The 19412-nt window shown below is 40.9% G+C and overlaps 3 protein-coding genes across 12 annotated transcripts in view; 1 reads left to right on the plus strand and 2 right to left on the minus strand.

The window, feature by feature from the left end:
* Positions 1-1697: 1697 nt before the first annotated feature.
* Positions 1698-4165, minus strand: LOC121695685. Of its 2 annotated transcripts, XM_042076744.1 has the most exons (7): positions 4056-4165; positions 3523-3837; positions 3135-3434; positions 2723-2824; positions 2418-2468; positions 2217-2257; positions 1698-1883 (listed from the first exon to the last, which is right to left on the minus strand). In XM_042076744.1, the coding sequence occupies exons 1-7, from the start codon at positions 4123-4125 to the stop codon at positions 1839-1841; spliced, it is 924 nt and encodes a 307-aa protein (XP_041932678.1). In that variant the 5' UTR covers positions 4126-4165; the 3' UTR covers positions 1698-1838. The 2 variants fall into 2 exon arrangements, with proteins under 2 accessions (XP_041932678.1, XP_041932679.1); XM_042076745.1 differs by lacking the exon at positions 2217-2257.
* A 1237-nt stretch (positions 4166-5402) lies between these two features.
* LOC121695542 lies at positions 5403-12459 on the minus strand. 6 transcript variants are annotated; one of them, XM_042076500.1, is made up of 9 exons: positions 12153-12458; positions 11990-12059; positions 9064-9214; positions 8509-8844; positions 8115-8414; positions 7624-7722; positions 7337-7384; positions 7166-7206; positions 5403-5680 (listed from the first exon to the last, which is right to left on the minus strand). In XM_042076500.1, exons 3-9 carry the CDS (start codon positions 9167-9169, stop codon positions 5576-5578), a joined length of 1035 nt encoding a protein of 344 aa, XP_041932434.1. In that variant the 5' UTR covers positions 9170-9214; positions 11990-12059; positions 12153-12458; the 3' UTR covers positions 5403-5575. The 6 variants fall into 6 exon arrangements, with proteins under 6 accessions (XP_041932434.1, XP_041932430.1, XP_041932432.1 ...); XM_042076496.1 differs by lacking the exon at positions 11990-12059 and having other exon boundaries at positions 9064-9148; positions 12153-12459; XM_042076498.1 differs by lacking the exon at positions 11990-12059.
* Positions 12460-12531: 72 nt separating this feature from the next.
* Positions 12532-19412, plus strand: part of sema4ab (sema domain, immunoglobulin domain (Ig), transmembrane domain (TM) and short cytoplasmic domain, (semaphorin) 4Ab) — a 39848-nt gene continuing 32967 nt past the window's right edge. The window contains exon 1 of one of the 4 annotated variants that reach the window (XM_042076494.1): positions 12532-12774. The gene's annotated coding sequence lies outside the window, so the exon portion shown is untranslated. Of the gene's footprint in view, positions 12775-13148; positions 13438-13661; positions 13841-19412 lie in introns of those variants that run through there. The other 3 variants (XM_042076493.1, XM_042076492.1, XM_042076495.1) reach the window with 3 other exon arrangements.

The raw sequence follows: 19412 nt of genomic DNA on the forward strand, positions 1-19412 counted from the left end.
TGTCTGCCCTACCCTCCTTTCGGGGGGTCCAGTCCAGCGGGGGGGCTACAGATCAAAACGAAAAATGACTTTTCCATGCTATCCATGTGGGGGTACATGCCCACCAAGTTTCGTGTACCCCGGTCTTTCAGTGTCCCGGGAATCCTTGTTGGTGTATGTCACTAAATGTACACATAAATTATTTTATTGTAAGGCCCCCCATGAACGAAAGTACTCAAAACTTGGCATGCATTCGGAGGGTGTCATAATGATCCTACACTTTTAATTTCGTGCAGTTTTGACCTTGTCAGCCAGAGATATTGTGATGAAAACACCAAATTTTTTGCTTTTTAATTTTTAACTAGGTGGCGCTATACATGAAATAAGTGGTAATGGGATGGGTTGACATGCCCCCTTAAGACCAACATACATAAAAAAGATGGACCTCGAGATATTCACAGAAAACTGTCTCCGGCCACCTACAGGCCAGTTGGTGTATAGTAACATAAATTAATTTATTGTGTGGCTCCCCATGAACGGAATTCCACAAAACTTGGCGTGCATACAGAGGGTGTCATAATGATCATACACTTCCAATTTCGTGCAGTTTTGACTATGTTAGGTCACAGATACCTTCAATTACAACACCTCATTTTTCCTTTTTTGTGTTTAACTAGGTGGCGCTATACATGAAATGAGTGGTTATGGAATGGGTTGACATGGCCCCTTGAGATCAACATACAAAAAAAAAATGGTCCTCCTAAACCCCACGGTTTTCGAGATATTCACAGAAAACTGTGTCTGCCCTACCCTCCTTTCGGGGGGTCCAGTCAAGCGGGGGGGGTTACAGATCAAAACGAAAAACGATGGTTCCATGCTATCCATGTGGGGTTACATGCCCACCAAGTTTCGTGTACCCCGGTCTTTCAGTGTCCCGGGACTCATTGACGGAAATTTGGGCATGCGAAAAAGAAAAGAAAAAATCTGACTAAACCTATATGACCGCCGCTTCGCTGTGCGGCGGTCATAATAATTGCCTGGAATAGACGATGTCTCTGCCCAAGACATTATCTCAGCTCCCTGCTGCATTACACTAAACATTAGCTGGGTTAGAGGCTTCTCATAACTGATTTCAGTAATCAGGAAGTAATGGATGGAGTTGTGGTGTGTGTGTGTGAGACAGGGCCTCGTCGCATTTACCACTTAGTGTGACTCTGACCGTCAATGCGAGTTTATCCTTTTCCTGTACAGGATGCACAAGACGCACGCGTTTCTCACAGCTTCACTTTGGTCATGTTTGTTGCCTTTACTTTACCACCCGATGTGTTGTTTGTTCCACCCGCAGGTCTGCCCCCCCCAAAAAAAAACCCCAAAGACACTGCCCCCCCCCCCAAAAAAAAAAAAACCCAAAGACACTGCATCTTCAGATTGTTTGCTTGTAACAACATTGCTTGGAACTCAAGCTCAACATTCGGAGCAGCAAGAACTGTGGTTTGTGGACTGCTGCGTCTCTGACCACCTGCTTGCTTGTAACAAGATTGCTTGGAACTCAAGCTCAACATTCGGAGCAGCAAGAACTGTGGTTTGTGGACTGCTGCGTCTCTGACCACCTTGTGTCTTGCATGACTTTTCAGACCACCAGAAAAAGTGCTTTTTGTTTTTCTAATGCCAAACATTGATAATACAAAAACAATAAAAAAAATCCCAAACAGAACACATCAACACAATCACTGTTTATTATTGAATACTATTAAAAGACAATACATGCATGTGAAGTTTGAGTAAGAAGATAAAATAGAAAAAGGTTACTAGCCATGCAGTTTCAGTGTCCAAATCGAAGACCTGTTGATCTGTGGGCCTTACTGGGGTTGTCTAATGTTGTCAAGGCTGGCATATTGCACTTCCTGTGAACAAGATTGTATTTATTAAAGGATTTAATAATACAAAAATTGGTTATGAGCCACAGTCTATGAGATGGAATAGTAGCAGTATAGCTTTATGTCCATATGGAAAATTATAAAATGTGTGTTACTAAGTAAGGCCCCTTTCATACATTATTCCCCCCAAAATATGAACATGATGAAGGGGATCATCATTCCATTTGAGAAATTAACATTTAACAACAACAGCAAAGCGCTGTTCCAAAGATTTATTATGCATACACAGCCTGTTTCCAGACGGATATAGCTACTGTATCACCTATACCTTTAAACCTCTTAATTCAACACTGTACTCACTGTGAGAGAAGATCGTTTTTTTGTGTATTTCCCATGTTTGTCTAAAAAAAAGTAATTGCATTAATGTGATATACTGTTAATAGTTTTAATAATTTTAAAGTTGTATTGAGTATGCTGTGCTGCCTGTACAGTTTTGGGTGATAATTATTAATTCAAAGACTTGAAGTTACAGTGAAGTCATTATCAAAGTACTGCTGTTACCAGTGTTGAGCCTTCTACGGTCCTTTTCCCGAACTTCTTTAACCCCATGCCCTGTACAGAAACCACAAGGTTTTAGCATTGAGTTGTCAAACCTTTATTCCATGCTTTTGTAAAACAATGAAATACCTGACACCAAAGACGTTACCAACAATTACAATTCTCAGTTAGCAAGCCTGATTAAATTACGCACGACTTTCTTTTTATCGTTGTCTTACAGTATAGCCTACTGTGCAGGATAATGAGGGCTTATGTTTGCTATTTGTGTGCAATAGTTATTACAGCTTGTGTATTGTAGGTCTACTTACCCTTGCGTAAAACCAAGACTGTTGTGATGGCTACGAAGATCATACAAAATGCTGCGCAAGAGATCCCATACACCAGGAATAGGCACATGTCATTACCAACCCCTGCGTGTAAAATATAACAAAGATAGCGTTGGTAGATTGTATTATAGTAGTACTGTTATACATCTATAGGCTATATGCATGATCAGATAAGTATTCTTATATGTTTTCAGATTTTAAATGTGTATAAGTCTGAATGGACCTCTACAACATAAACAGGCCTGCTGGGGAAAGCTGTAATTCCCCAGCTTCCGAGGAATGGCGCAATATGCTTCAAAACAAATTACTCAATGAAAGGCTGTGTTAAGAATTATTTTTTTACCCTCATTAATTTCTACCGCAGCATGCTACTATATTAATTAACTGGACTTACTTTGGATGCTTTTGGAGACGTTCCTCCCGCCAGCTTCAACTACACACGTACACTTTCCCCCAGCCTCCCAGTCCGTCTTCGACAGCCAAAATCGACTCTGTGTGAACTCCGTGGTGGTTTGATCACTCTGCTTTGACCACACTGACTCGGTCCAACCGATGTGTTCTTTCCCATTTACAACCCAAAAGACGCGAACCTGAGATGGGAGGGTATTCGTCGCCCAACAGATCAGTGGGATGTTGGGGTCAAGAAACTCCGATGGTGAGAAAACCTCGACAGATGGGATGACACCATCGTTACCTGCGAAACAGTCCATATTGTAAACGGGGACAATTGACATGGAGCAGCCATGTTGTATACTAAATTAGACTAAAATCATTAAACTTACCCACGACCGTTAGTTTTGTGCCAATCCCTATAAATGGCCTGGCATCTGTCTCGAAACAGTAATACATTCCAGTATCTTCCAGAGTTGCAGTGGTTATTATTAAATCGCATGATTTAGTCTGTTCATTATATTGTGTCTTGTATTTATGACCATAAACGTTGATAACATCCATCGTTCTTCTCTTTGGATGTACTCTCATCCAAATTAGATAAAGACAGTTTGGAGAACTGGAGGCCACACTGTCGTCGTTGTAGCTCTTCAGCGTCGTTGAACTGCCAATTATTACATTTGGGTTCAAGGATGAGACGTGATATGCTAAGGAAAGAGATAAAGAGAGCGCGAAGAAAATCAAAACCATTGCAAGTCCCAACAATCTGTTTCTGAATGAATTTGTTAGGCCTAACTCCAGGATTGTGCATTTTGATTAAAATAGGCCTCTTGCAAACGAAATGTTAAAATGAAGGCCATAAAACACCACATTGTTGCTAATTTTACAAAAATTGTTGGTCAGTGATGATATCAACCATGCTTACCTTTGAGAGGAGAACAAAGTAAGATTATGCACATGCACTTATAGTAGTTCTTGAGTTTCTTGTTGTCCATCTTTTGATAGTCGCGTCAAAGAAGTGCATAGCATGGCACTGCTTAATTGGGGGCGTGCACATAACCATACCACTGACACGTATTTCGAGTTCACATGATCACTGATCTCAAAAGAACAAAGACTTGTTATTTTTAGATCTTGAAATTATAGCTTGAACGGTGTTGGTTTTACAAGCCTGACATTAAAAAATCTTACTGAATTTAGTTCGTGTGAATTTATGTATACATATGAATAATGAATAATTCATAAAAATAAATAATTCATAATTAATATATAGCCTACGTCATTGGCAATGTGCACATTTCCAACAAAGAAAATAAGTCGGTTTGTAAGGCAGTAACCTTAAATAGCCTTCCGATTCTGTTAGATCCCAATTACAAATGCTAGATGTGTGCGTTTTGCAGGGGCGGAGACCTCTGGAACCTGCTTGGACACCTCAGATGCCACCCCAGTTAATTGACAGGACACTGCACGTTTCGTTAAAATAATCGCGGTTAGGCAAACGGGGAAGGCAGAATAAAGGGTATATGTGAAGTTTAGTGTTCCAAATCCCTAAACTGACACTAAACTAAACTTTAAAGTAAGCTACAACGTGAGAGATGGAAACTAATAGTTTAAGATTTTGCCTAAGGACTCAGTCTATACCACGACCAGTCAGAGGTTAAACTTTGCAATATGTTTTAGGTCATACCTAAGATAATTTACCACTTGGTGGTTGGTGCCTATGGTCATGATTAGTAAAAGTTACAGTAACTATGTTCTGTTATTACCTAAGAATTGCCCACTTGGTAGTGCCTGGTCATGATGAAACTGCACAATGTTTAAGGCATGAGATAATTTGACATTTACTGTATGCAGACTCCTGGTAAAAATAAAATAATGCAAATTTGTCTGGGATTGTATAGGCACATACTGTATAACATCTTGCACATTTTTGTTAAATAAACTCCACAGTATTCCACTCACTAATCTCCTTTATGCTTGAGCTTTACATGGTTAAAATATGTCCACTTGGTGACCCAGATTGTTAATGTAAAGAGGGGGACCTATGTCTGGCTGATGACAACAGTGATCAGTGTGTGTGTGTGTGTGTGTGTGTGTGTGTGTGTGTGTGTGTTTGTGTGCTTTTGGGGAATAATAACGTAACATGGACCATATTTTCCTTGCAAACTATTCACATTATCTTTCAACATGCATGCCTTTCGGCAACGTCGGTGTATGGACTCTTCGCGTCACGAAAGTCTTCACGTTTATGAAAATGTCAGTAGGAACAGTATAGGGTCATCTTTTATTGTCATTGTGCAAAGTACAAAGCCATATAATGCAATACACACAAAATGCAAATATGCATAAAATGTTAATTAATATGCAATACATTATATTTGAAAGTATTTTACTGCACAATTAACCAAATGAAGGAACTGACACTGTGCAGATGAATATGTCCATCTAATCTAAACAGATAACTTCCGCTCCGTTTTCTGCCACATAATCCCTTTGAAGTCCAGCACTTGTTGGCGGCTGGATGTTTTTCAGACTGGAATACAGCACTTCCTGAGAATTAGTTCACAGCACATCAAAAGCATTAGTTGTCATTTGGGTTTATTAAACTGTTGAGGACAGGGGCGATTCTAGGATTAGACCTTTAGGGGTGCTCAGCCCCTAATGAGCAGCTGACAGTAAACAGCTGACAGTTTTTGCCTATTGCTCACACACTTTTTGCAGAATTTGGCTCATTATGTGAAAACTCTACACTAACAGTTTCATTTGGTCTAATCATTATTTCCATGTTTTATTATTAGTTCATTTTATTATTTAGATATATAGTTACCATTTCATAAAGTGGTAAAGTGTAAAGTTTTGTGATGGCACAGGTTGTAGTTTGGTGAGCTAGCAAATATGCTGTATAGGCCTAGCCTCTTGAAAAAATAACAAAATCTAGATGGCAACACATCGGTATATCTGCCGACACTTAGGACAATCTGTGTGTTTATCTGTCGCCAATAAGTGGCAGGGCAGGGAGACATGAACGCTGCTCCACCAGGCGCACTGCATGCACGTTAATTTCGGCGTCTGCTTCTGCGGCAAGTAGAGGTCTGCACTCCGGCAGTAGACCCGCGGGACCCGCGGGTTCCGACGCAAGAGTGCGGCGCGGGACAACTTTTGAAAGCTCTTTGCGGGAGCGGGCGGGATGAGAGAGGTGCGTTCACGGGTGCGGGACAAACCGATGATTCACTGCACTCCCGCAAATTAAATATGTGCGTAAAATTAAATATGGAAATGATTAAAGTAGTGTTCATAACTATAGTTCAGCTGGATGTTCTGTTAGGCAGCATTAAATAACGGGGTTTAAGCATAATTGATGGATAGCAGGCCTATAGCCTATATTGTCGTTTACGTGGGTTCAATTTGTTCCTGCTACTCATTGTCAAAACTTGAAATCGAAAGCATGACAGAGGAAGAGGGCACCAGGCTAGGCCTAGTTCAGTTGTTAGCTTACATTCAGAACCAAGAAACTGACATCTGGAGTCTTTCTCAGGTGTGTGTGCTCCTTTCGTGAGACAGAAAGAAAAGCTAGGCTATCCCTCCTGCATGCGGGCTTTAGCGGGCAGGAGCGGGACATCATGTTACAGATGCGGGCGGGAGCGGGACTAAAAATTACACATTAATGCGGGAGCGGGACATAATATTGCGGGAGCGGGCGCGGAACTGCAGACCAGCAGCAAGTTTGGTATAGGCGCCAAGATTGCGGTCTCGCGGAATTAGAGCGCAATAGTAGCATTTCATCGAATGCCATGATAAATAGTTTAACATCTTCAATGTGAAACTAAACTCATTGCAAGTCAGAGAGCTTGAGCACACCTGGGATCGATCTATGCACACAATTATTTATTTTTTCAAGGAAGCCGAGATCAAATTTAGGGGTGCTTTAGAAACAACCTAAAATTGCCTAGTGTATTTTGGGGAAAAAAAATATGTTTAACATTAAAATGCCATTACAATTTACTATTAATTTTCTGATGTTTCTACATGACTTACATTGTAAGATGGTCCTTTAAGAGTATCTGTTCCATGTTTACCTGAGAAAATGCCAAGATTTACTCACACATTGCTTTATAGCTTTATTGACCTCCATTTCAAACAATTATCAACAACATAACAAACAAGAATGAGTTGTGAGGTCAAACATCTGTGTGCAAACACACTTACTGAATTTATGTCTGTGGTCTATCTTGTGAGTTTTCTTACTTTTTTGCCCTGCGAAATGAACATTAGTTTACATCTGTCACACATACAAGATTTCATCAGGATGTGAGATAACTGTTAACATAATATCATGTTCCTCTCCCTCAACAGATCCATGTTTATAATTGTATAATCTTAAATAATCTATAATATGTTTATGCAATTGTAGGCCTACCAACACTGAATGTACTGCCACTTAGCAATAGGTAATAGGTCTAGGTTCATGGTAATCGCATACATTGGCTACTTACCATGATATATAACAACCAGAAGCCATCCTGCCACGATGAAAAGTGATGTAAAAGAGATTCCATACACAAGGACTAAGCACGCGCTGTTCGGAGCTGATCCTGTGTAGGTGCATTGTAGGTATGAATTAGATAATTTCTGAAAATCTGAACTGTTCTTTTCAACATTCTTTTTTATGTAAATGCGCACCAGGCGCACAGGAATTGGATCTCTTGAAAGAGGACTGGGAACATATAGGCTAAGCCACATGAATAAGACAAGTCTACGTAATAGCCTACAGTAAAGCATGACAAAGATATAGGCCAAGTTACCTTAAACCCGAATCTTAATATAGGTCTGACGCATGTAATATCATATACAAGAACATACCCAGAGTTCATAATAATACAATTTTGGTGAGTTCAGGATAAAGTTTGGAGAGCCCTGTGATGTATTGACACGCTAATGAAATACTTATCCTACAACTTAATTTCACATTGTTTAGGCTACTCACCTGGCATATATTGAATGGTTTTTGAAATGTTCTTTCCTCGTATTTCGACCACACACGTACACTCTATCCCAGCTACACCTGTCCAGTCAGGGAACCAAGTCCGACTTTGAGTGAATTCTGTTGCTTTATGACTGTCGTTAGACCAAATAGATTCAGTGTGTCCATTATATTCACTTCCATCCATAATCCAGAAGATACGGACTTGTGATGGGACAACTCCTTTCGCCCAACAGATAAACGGCACACTTGAGGCGTTACTGTTCCGTGGCGAAAAAAGCTCCACAGAAGCGGTTAAAGTTCCTGCAAAAGAGTTTGTCGCATTCATTTACATAGGTGCAAAGGCTGTGGATGACCAGAGAGATGAGATTAACTTAATAACCCAAAAAGAGCTCACCTGTGAATGACACTCTTGATCCATTTCCTTGAATTCTTATACTCGCTGCTTTAGCCCAACAATAGTACATGCCAGAATATGCCTGGCTCTGGCCTATGACTATTAAATCACATGATTTTGTAGTTTCGTTTTTGGCTGCATCAAAGTTTTTATCTGATGCGGGGTCCGCAACAACCAATTCCCCGTTCCTTGGGTGTACTTTAGCCCAAATTATGGACTCGCAGGAGTTTTCAAATACGATGTTTGCGATGTGACATTTCAGTGTAATGGAGTTACCCACCATCTCCTCTATGAAATCAGGGGACTGGTACACGTCCCAGCCTGAGCCATGAAGTGCTGTTAACAGGAGCAACAATGACATTTGTTATCGAAATAATGCATAATTGAAAAGGAACTTTGCACAAAATCATATCATAATATCTTAGCCTACCAATTTGTAAAGCTTAAACAGAACAATAATTAAGAAGTAAGTCTTACAGTAGGCTATCATATAGGCTAAGAATGTAGATATAGCCTACATATGTAGGCTTTAAAACGTTTCCGAACCAAACATACTCTTTAAGGAACAACAAAGAAGAATCAGCCGTAAGCACCAGTCCTCGGGGTTGTTGGTGCTCATCTTTCCAGCCTGCTTCTGCGTCTTGGTGAGGTAAATGTGCATAGCCTTTTAAGGTGTTGGTCTATGGGTGTGTGCGTTGGAGTTCCGCTGTCACATGTGAAGACTTAAAACATATCTCTTTGAATTCTCAATATGTATTTATTATGAATATTTATCAACACTAAATTGAATTGCCAAATTACCAGTACCAACATTCCCAAAGGCTATAAGTAACCTGTAGTTTACACGCAAATTCGATTTTTAGTATTGGAATTTATAAGGTCACACAATAGCCAAACTATTTCACAATGCTGTCAAATAGTCCAGCGGCCAGCACACATACCCAAGTAGTACGATGTTATTCTTTGTACCAAGTTTCTACTCTTTTTCACAACCTTCACTTGGTGCAGCCTCAGTGCGCAATGCACTGCGTGCTGCAGTGAGCGAGAGGCCAGGATTTTCCTTTTATATAATAAAATCTGCGTAGAAACCATCCTACCGATGCAATTCTTCTTTCACTCCTGCATGCTTGCAGTAGGCTAAGAATTAAATGGCTAAGAATGAAAATAATTTTCCAAGATTGTATGATTACCCTGGAGGGACTTGTTTATGCGGGTACCCCGGACATGTGTTTTGCACACCGAATCAACACTGACTTCTGAAATGTTTTGATTCTGCATTCTCAAGCTACTCCCACCTAGAATAGCCTAATACTCAATATTATGACACACTAGGTTTCCAATATGACTCCAGGTTAGATTATTTGAGTGATGGATGGACGGCCAATAAACATGGAGTGTACCGACGGCGGCTGCAATGCCTACAAGGAGTTTGACCGATTTTTCGCCGGCCATTTTTCGTTCAGTCTGCACGTCGGGTCATCTGTTAATGATTTTCTTTTAGAAATGATCATCAGTGGTCTAAAACTAATCTTTATCATTATCTTTATCGTTTACCTTTAGCTATCTCCATCTTTATCTTGTAGGTCCTACATTATTGAATTCCCCCTTGGGGATCAATAAAGTATCTATCTATCAATCTATCTATCCGTCTATCTATCTATCTATCTATCCATCCATCTATCTGTCTATCTATTTATCTATCTATCTGTCTATCTATCTATCTGTCTATCTATCTATCTATTTATCTATCCATCTATCTATCTATCTATCTATCATTATTCTGTGCATTCCATGTATTATCAGCATGAATTGTGTTCAATTCATAATTGTGTGTTCAACTGGGAATACAATGAGTGCACATTTCATTCTGCTCTCTTAGATGAGTGTAACTGGACATTTTATGGTCAATATTTGATTGACCAAAATGTTTTCTATATAGTCCATGGGAACACGAAATATACTAACTAGATTACCTGCAGGGATTCTCAGTTAATCCACTCAACTGATTTTGGATACATTATAGTGTTTTTAAGACATCATAAAATAAGTAGAAAACAAGGCCAACTTTATTACAGTTTTTCTCAGTGGCTTTGGTGCATTTCTCGAATCATAATAAACATTTGCACAACAATTAGTACATTTACAGTTTTTCTCAGTCGCTTTGGTGCTTTTCTCACATCACTATTAACATTTGCACAGCAGTTAGTGCAATTCTCAAAACAATTAGTGCAAACTGCAAAACCTAGTGGATGACCTGCAAAAGCACGTCACTTGCTCAAAATGGATAGTCCATTCCTCAAAAGCAGGTATTCATGTCAATGAAACTGTCAGTGTCATCAAAATGAGAAGTCTTGACACCATCGTTTATGAACAAGATAGTCAAATGGCTTTGTCATGTTTTCATTATGACAGTTCTCTCAGTGTTTTCCAATGCAAAAAAAGGTCAGAACTTGGTGACACTACCTGAACATGCTCAAGACAGCACTATACAGTACTTGTACAGCCATTTGAAAACTACAGTAAAGTTACACATTGCTGTAGTTAGGTGAGTAAGTGAGTACAAGACACTGAATACGTACATTTTTACTGTATGCTCTTTGCAATTCTACAGCATTGAGACAGAATTTGATAACTAGTTCAAAAATTTTGTATGTAATGACTCAAGCAATGAAATGAAGCCTATTCGTTTTATTGGGAACGACTATTCAGCATTCATAAGTATAGTTCATTTTGACTGACATGACATAAGCAAATGATAATGTTAAAAAACAGCAGAGAATTGTATGAAAGCAACTGATACATGTCCAAAAGTATTTGCAATTTGTTCAGAGGAAGGAGAAATTGCTACTATGATGTGCACAAATGACTAAATGTTGTGGAGGTTGAACTAATAGTTATGAGAATTTTCATTCTGATCTGAAAAAAGCATCAAAGCGACTGAGAAAAACTGTAGTTATGCCAGCTAGTTCAAAACATTTGCATGTAATGACACAAGCGATGGAATAAGGCCAATGTGTGGCATGAGGTAGGATTTTTTTCAGCAGGGAACCAGTATAGTGCATTAGCCATTAGCCAGACCAACATCATGACATAGCCATTGAAAAAAGAAAAACATCAGAAATTTATAAAAAATCAATTGCATGGATGTAGGCTACTAAACAAGCATTGCTATTTGTTCAAGATGGGGAGAAAATGCTTCAATGATGTGCACAAGATCTGAGAAATGTGCCAAAGCAACTGAGAAAAAAATGTACATGTAAGTACCGGGGGTAGGCTACTTCTCATTACTCAAACCATGCAGAGCCAGCAGAGAGCGCCCTTTACTCATAAACCCGAAGCCACATTTTGCATAGGGACCTGCATAATGAAACATACACACTTCTCGTTTTAGTTATGTTATTAGTTGTAGCCTTTATCGTCAGTTTGATAGGGCCTCGAAGTGTTGCATATTTTCAAAGTAAAACATGGGGCATAAACCTACCCCATTTGCATTTTGGACTATTTCTACATCCTTGGGATTCACCAACTGCAGGACAACGAAGAATACTTTCCTAACTCCGTCAAAAAGAACAAAATCCAAACATTATTTTCCCACTGCGTAGGCCTACTACTTCAGTGTTCAAAGAAGTTGCAGGCCTACGTACCTCTGGTAGTGCAATGCACTGTGTCGAGGTCGGAGGTAAGCTGAAAATCTTCTTTTCTGTCATTAGGGATATTACCTGGCCCTCTCCGCACAGCTTTCATGACCTAGCTACCTAACAAGGCACAGCAGGAGAGAGAAGAGGACCCGGAGTTTTTTCGAGTTGCATTTCTTGCTATTAGAGAATTTACTAGAAGCCAGGTGAACGTTGAATTATCAAAAACTGCAGATAACTGTCATCTGTGCCTGCCTATTCGGCGTATATGTGGAGGTTGAGAATGGAATTAGGCTTGGCTAGCCACAGAATGTGATAAATGCCACCGATGCGTCACTCCGACTCCAAGACGTAACAAAGAAACTAGTAGCCACGAACTGAAAAAAACAAAAAAAACATGAGTAGCCTAATTTGAAGTGTTAAGGCGTGGACGCAGTCGATTTATGTCAGGTACGCCCATCTGCCTTTGAAAGATAGGCTATGCCTATGGCGCCAAAGTCTAAATTTCTGAGATGAAGAAATTCCGAGACCAGCATTGTGGCTTTTTTTGCCAAGTAAATTCACTGCATTCTTAACTGAAGAGAACCATCCAAATCATAACCCATTACCTATCAACGAACAGGTAAGCCAGGTAAAAATCAGCATTTATATCTTCTTGTGAGAAAGCCATGACAGAAGCACATAGACTGGCAGGCTAATCTTTTTTTTTTTTATAAAATAATTTAGATGTTTTTCTTAAACATAATGCGCACACTACCCAGCGGGTGACACTTATCTCGTTGACTTGGCTTATATTAAAAACTTGTTCAGTTGACCGTTTAAGACTATTGTCTGCAACATTTTTGTCCATTTTTAAGGGACATTTTCACCTGCAATACTTAGAATATTGTTAGATTCCAAAGCGGTCGCTAGATGGCGACATCGCCATCTATTATTGTGGGCCCAGCATGCTCGTGCATACGATACAAAGCCTGATTGGCGAAGGATGTGGAGCTAGCGAGGTTGGCTCATCAGTAAAACGCGGGGGTGAGTGGAGTAGTATGTACTCGGCGAAAAGAAAGAGAATACGTGCGTCGTTCTTAAATTTAGGAAGTGTGTACGCGCGCTTTAGAATCGAATTAGATTTTGCAAGGATTGATTCGCTTTTGCGCGTAATCCTTTTCTAAATCTCAACAAGCAAGACAAACCAACATACCTGTGGTGGTGACTGCGCGAGCGAGAGAGTGGTAGCTTACAACGGTGTTGTGTTTTTTGTACAACCGCAAACGTAGGATACTGTAAGTTACGAGTTTAGGTAAGTCACCATTTTTGGAAACAACTTTAAATGCACAAGTATTACCACACACGTAAATCATATTGAAGTTATGATCAGAATTTCAGCGAAACTGCAACATGGACTGACCAAAGTGTGACGAAGATAATAGAAGTAGTTGTTGGTTGGTTGTTCTTGTTGTTGGATATCTATTGGTGCGTTAGATTACTTTTACAGCAGTATTAGTTATTTCACCCCAAAACTTCATAATATTTCCCAAATATTTGCTTTCGGTACCGCAGTCTACGGTGCAAGAGTATGAGGAAAACGTTTGGGAAAACACGTGCCTGTTGCCCTATAGTTGGCCTGGAATGTTTTTGGAAGTGGAATGTGCTCAATGTTTTTCTTCTGAATCGGCTGGATGGGCTTGCACTTTAAATGTTATGTAAGTCGTCGATTTAAAAATGTATCACAACATCATGTGTCATCACGTTATTTGTTATTTTTTGTAAGTTTATGTTTTTAAGACTGACGATGCAGGACACTGAATGATTTTACTAGTTTTACAAATGAAAAGCTTAGTGTAGTCTTAACAGTTGCGGTACAGTGTGAACAATGACATGTGACGAATATAGATATGTAGGCCTATCATTTCACGTTGTCCTATGTATCTGATAACGTTTGTCTTTTGTTTTTGATCTTTCTTTATGGATTCATTTTGTTGCTTTGATGCTCACCCATAATCTGCCCAGACATACTTATCCTACTCAGCGTGATTACAGGACTGAATGACAAACTATAAAGTACAGGGAAAGCTACGCTAGAACTGAAGAAAAAAAGAACTCCTCGAAAATTGGAAATAGACCGAGGCTCCGTGTGTCTGGGCCCACACGTGTTATTTTGTTATCGCCAGCAGAATGTGATTGGCAGAAAACGAACACTCACTTCCCAAAGATGTGTTTTGGCTAACATCATAAACAGATCTGTCTGCAAGTCCTGTTTTTATATTGCCTGACTCACTGCATGAAAGTGAATGCCTATATCCATGTTGTGTTATACATCAGAATCAATGTGTGGAGGTAGGGGTATGGTTTTGCTTGTAGAAAAATCCCTTGTGACAATTATGAACATTGTGAAAAGGTTTCCTCTTCTGTTGTCTTAGAGTAATGAGTTGTTCTCAGTCTGCTGTCACAGGTTTCTTGGAAGTGAGCTGGTGTGTGGCAATTGGGTGGTTCTTGGATGCACATGAATGTCACTCTGCCATTGCTCGCTCGTATGCACACATGCACACACACACACACACACACACATCACTTCTGAATCTGACCATGCATGCAGTATGCTCCCTGTGAAACACACATACGGACGCACACACACACACACACACACACACACAAAGCCCAGATCTGCTGTAGCTATGGCAACCCTACCGGGGTCTAGAGTAGGGATCAGGCCTTTTGCCGTTCACCAGTTATCCCCTCAGGACTCCCCCCTCCTCTCTCCCCTCACTGTCACATCAACTCGCAAGGCAGGAGAACGACGTGAATGAACAGTCTCCAGAAGGGTCTTTCTTTCTTTCTCTCAAATCTCTCACTCTTTCAAACTTATTCACTTGCTCGCATTGAGTCGCAATTAGAACTAACGCAATTGCCAAGGCTGCAATTAATAGTGCAGCTTGTCCCACTCTTAACAGGAGCGTGGTGCTTATTATGCATTAGGCATACTCACCAATCAGATGTGGCCCAACATAAAGTGAAATTTGGAATATTAAACTGAAAAATTGTAGGCCTATTGCAAATCAAATCTCAGTATCTGTCAGAAAAATTGCAGTTAGATATTTTCCTCAAATCGTGCAGCCTTAAGCATTGTTATGTTGGGAGGTCATATCTGGGTGTTAATTTTTTGCATGCTACTCTTTTCAGACAGACTTCCTTATCTCATAAACTTGAGGGTATCTGGTCTATTGATGTGTTTTATCAGCTGTTTGCTTTTAAAATAGTGGTGTCTGACCGAGCCTCGCTTTAGAGCTGTTCAGAACCTAGTGAGTAAACGGCGTGGAGTGGTGGTGTGAAATGAAGAAGAATTTAGCAGCCTGGAGATCATTTTGCCTTCACCCTGTTAACTTAACCCTACAGCCCCCCCCCCCCCCCCAGCACACACACACACACACCACCACTACCACCCCTCCTTCCAGTCCCTCTCTTCCCCGATTCTCTCTCCTCCATCGTCTCACTTTCATCAGGGTTCACAACACCTACCCCTCCCTCCAGGCAGCCCTTCATGAAGGGGGTTGAGTTGAGTTGAGGAGGGACTCCACCATTTTGGGTTCTGTGTTTTGGCAGCAGAGCTGAGTTGGATTACAGAGGCTTCTCATTGGCCTCTGAGGCCTCCTTTAGCTTTTAGCCCAGAATAGCCTCCTCAAGGTGCTTTTTTTATTTATTTTTTATTTGGGTCTATTTTTGAAGATCATGTTTTTTTTGTCTGTAACTTCAGTTCTTGCATTCTTAAGAAGGCCTTAGGTGGCCGTGGCTGCGAGTTTCAGATGACCGATCATTCTGTGTAATTGGTCAGTACAGCAGCACATCAAAGCCAGAAATACAGACCTGTTTTTCTTTAGCCTGCAGGGACAGTTCAGTGTCTGTGGTTTCAGGTTAGGCAGCTTTGTCTCTGTTTCAGTGTTATTTTTGGTGCGTGCATGTGCGTGCATGTCATCGCTGTTTGTTGCCATAGGATTTCTTCCGTATTAGGAACCGTTCCATCATAGTGTTGGCTGTAAATTATTCATAATGTCAATTATTGCATAATTAAGCTTATTCATAATGATCAATGTCTGACTGTAGGTCTCCCCACAAACACACTTGATCTTTAGGATCAAGATCTGGTCTGATAAAAATGAAAAGGTCGAGGATCCTCATTTAAACCTGAGAGGAGCTTGTCTTTGAGATGTTGATTTGGCTGCGGCAGCCTGCACTCCTGTTGACTAATAATAGCCACCCCCAAATCAAGCCCGAGGCCTCCTGTCGAAGTCCAGTAATTATACAAGCGCCTTGTTTTTCTAACGGGCTGTTTTGGAGTCGGGAGTGTGGAGACGCGTGCCTTGAGGAGGAGGTTACTTGTTGCTGTCACTTGCACAGATTAGATATCTGCCCCAGTGTTAGGGTATGTCAGTGTGTGGGAGGGTGACTTAAATGGGCTCCACACACACAGATTCATCTGCCAAGACTCTCAAGATAAGCACACATGTCTGTACAAAGAGGCACAACATATTGTACACTTATAGGGTAATGCATTATGGGAAGTGGATAGGGTTGGGTGTTGTTGAAATCAATTCTATTCTGTTTCAAGCTTATCGATTATATAGTTATTTTTGTCTTAAAATAGATTATAAACGTCTTTACTAGTCTTTGTTTGTAATAATGAAGGGGCTATTGTGTTTAGGGATTGATGGGCACAACCAAATAAAAAAGTTTAAAAAAAATATTAAACATATTTTTCTGACCAGTTATGGGTTTTGCGCATTGGTCCCGGTGTCGGTTCTTTGTTTTGGATTCTACAATTTCGGTTCCTGGTAGTGGAAGAAAAGGGATTTGAAATATTGTCAGGCTTTGTGAAGTGGGCTGGTTTGCGTTCCTGTGAATGTTGTGCCATCGTAAACAAAATGATCAGTGATTCATAGTTGGGCTAGGGCAGATCTCATCTCAGATTGAAAACGCTGAACACAGAGAGCTAGTTTTTGTTGTTGTTTTTTTCCAAACTTATACTTCCAATAGTCTGTAATCTGATTGGTATCTTTTCACATGCTATTCATTCGGCTACATATTGGATTACATTTGAAGAGATGTAATGATGTCTATTTTTGTCAGTGCTTTGTATGACTTTTGGTGTTGTGGTTTGAAGACATAGCTCATGGTCTTGTGTCTGTGGGCATGTTCGTATGCAGGCTGTGAAGTAAGGTGTATACAGTGTCTCGTTCTTCTCAGAAAGAGCACAGCGTGTCATCATGTTACACACACACACACACACACACACAGTCACTCACTCACTGCCTCAAGAATTTTCTAGAATTGCAGTACCATTCTTACCACAGCCCACATCATAGACTTGCGATATTAGTGATTTCAGTCGTGGGCAGCTAGCTGCAGTGTGCTGCTCTGCTGACCCTTCCTGTTCCCCTGGCCTCTTGCTCCTTCCCCTTTTCACTTCTCCGCCTTCAGTTCTCCGTCAGCGTCCCTCTATCTCTTTGTTCTATACTCCCTCTCGTTTCGTTGTCTTGATTCTGTTTTGTAGCTAACCTCCATCAGGCGGCTGGCTGTATGGGACAGCTCTACTTAAAGGTCGTATCAGCGATTTCAGGCCCAAAAAAGGCCCAAACATAAACGATCACATTCATATATTCTTTCCTAACGATCCGCTAGCTGCCCTCCCCGTAAGCAGGCCGTCAAAAAAACGTGTCTCTGTAGGCAGCCTAGGCTCCGAGATCTGTACACAAAAAACAATTGCTACCAACAAGCATTGGCAACCCACTCAAAGGCAAAATAAAGTGTTTCAACCAATAACCGACGAGATGCGCGTTTAGGAGAGTTTTAATTGCACGGGAGGTAGGGGGAGGGAGTAGCGAGCTATCTCTATTTGTTTGAACATCAACAGAAGTGACGTATCGCTGATACAACCTTTGAAGGGCGACCCTTTTCACCAGTTTGCTAGAGGCTTGTTTTTCACACAGCCTCAAGTTTTATTGTTTGTTTTTTTTTGTTTTGTTTTTTTTTCCGGGCGTTTGTCTGTATCTTAATGTTATTTTATATGCTGCTTTCTTTAATATTGTTTTTATGTCCCTCTAGCCCAAGCCACTGTGAGCCTCTAACTCAATACAATGTTGTCATTATATGATGGACAATAATAATGTATTTTTTTCTGAATCCTTAAAAGATTCAACCTTAGAGATTGGACTTTGTGCAGCTCCATAGCTGGGCTCTCCATTTATTGCCTCTTCTGCTGGTTTCCTAATAGGTTCAGCCTCAGTGGTCAGTTGAAGTCCCATTGGGAAAAGGAAACGGGCAGCATATATATAGCCAAGGTGTTCCCCGTAGTCGTTGCCTCGGTAGTTAAGGTTGGACTTGTATGGGTAATGCTAGCCCCCTGTGGGCACTTACGTAACACCATCACAAGTCGCGACTTTGTGGAGAAACCGGTTGCGTTGCAGATAACCACCTTGATCGCGACTGATGATCCCTTTACACATCCTGGGCCATCTGATAAAAGGCCCCTCGCGCGCTACTCTCTGCTCTCTGTGAGGTGCTTTGCGTACAGAAAGAATGTGGCCTTGCGTGCCCATGTCCAGGCCTCACCCCAGCAATGGAGCTTCATCACTCCCCTAGCTGCAGAATTACACAGACCAAAGGAGGGAGGAAAGAAAGAAAGAAGGAAAGAAAGAGAAATAAAGGATGGATGGAAAGTTGGGGTGTTGGATGCTGGATGGATAGCTGGATGGCAGAACTTCGGGGGGACAAAAACAAATAACAAAGATGGACGAATAGCAGAAAGTGGGAGAAAGATGGTGTTTGCAGGCAGAAAGAAAGGCTATCTGTGGAAGAGAATGATAGAGAAAGATGGGGTTTGGTGGCAAAGAAAGGCTATCTCTGTGGAAGAGAGCGCTTACTGGTGAGGCAGAGAGAGAGAGAGGGAAGAGATGGAGAGGATGAACCAGGGTGATTTGTGGTGATTTGACACTAATGACACTTGCATTCGGTGTGCTTGTGTGTAGGCTTGTGTGTGTGTGTGTGCGTGCGCGTGCGCGTGTGCGCGAGCATGTGGATTGGCACATGGGTGATTCTCATGGTCACTGGATTTGGGTGTGGTTTGCTTTTCTCACACTGACAGAAATCCTGTATGTCAGAAAGAATTCCAAAACCCCTGGGGCTGTGTGTGTGTGTGTGTGTGTGGATGGGCCTGGGTAAGTGGCTCCACGTAATCTACCCCCCCAGCCAGCCACAGTATGGCAGTTGCCGGATATATTTACA

Source organism: Alosa sapidissima, chromosome 21 (assembly GCF_018492685.1).
Source record: "Alosa sapidissima isolate fAloSap1 chromosome 21, fAloSap1.pri, whole genome shotgun sequence".
Lineage (NCBI taxonomy): Eukaryota > Metazoa > Chordata > Actinopteri > Clupeiformes > Clupeidae > Alosa > Alosa sapidissima.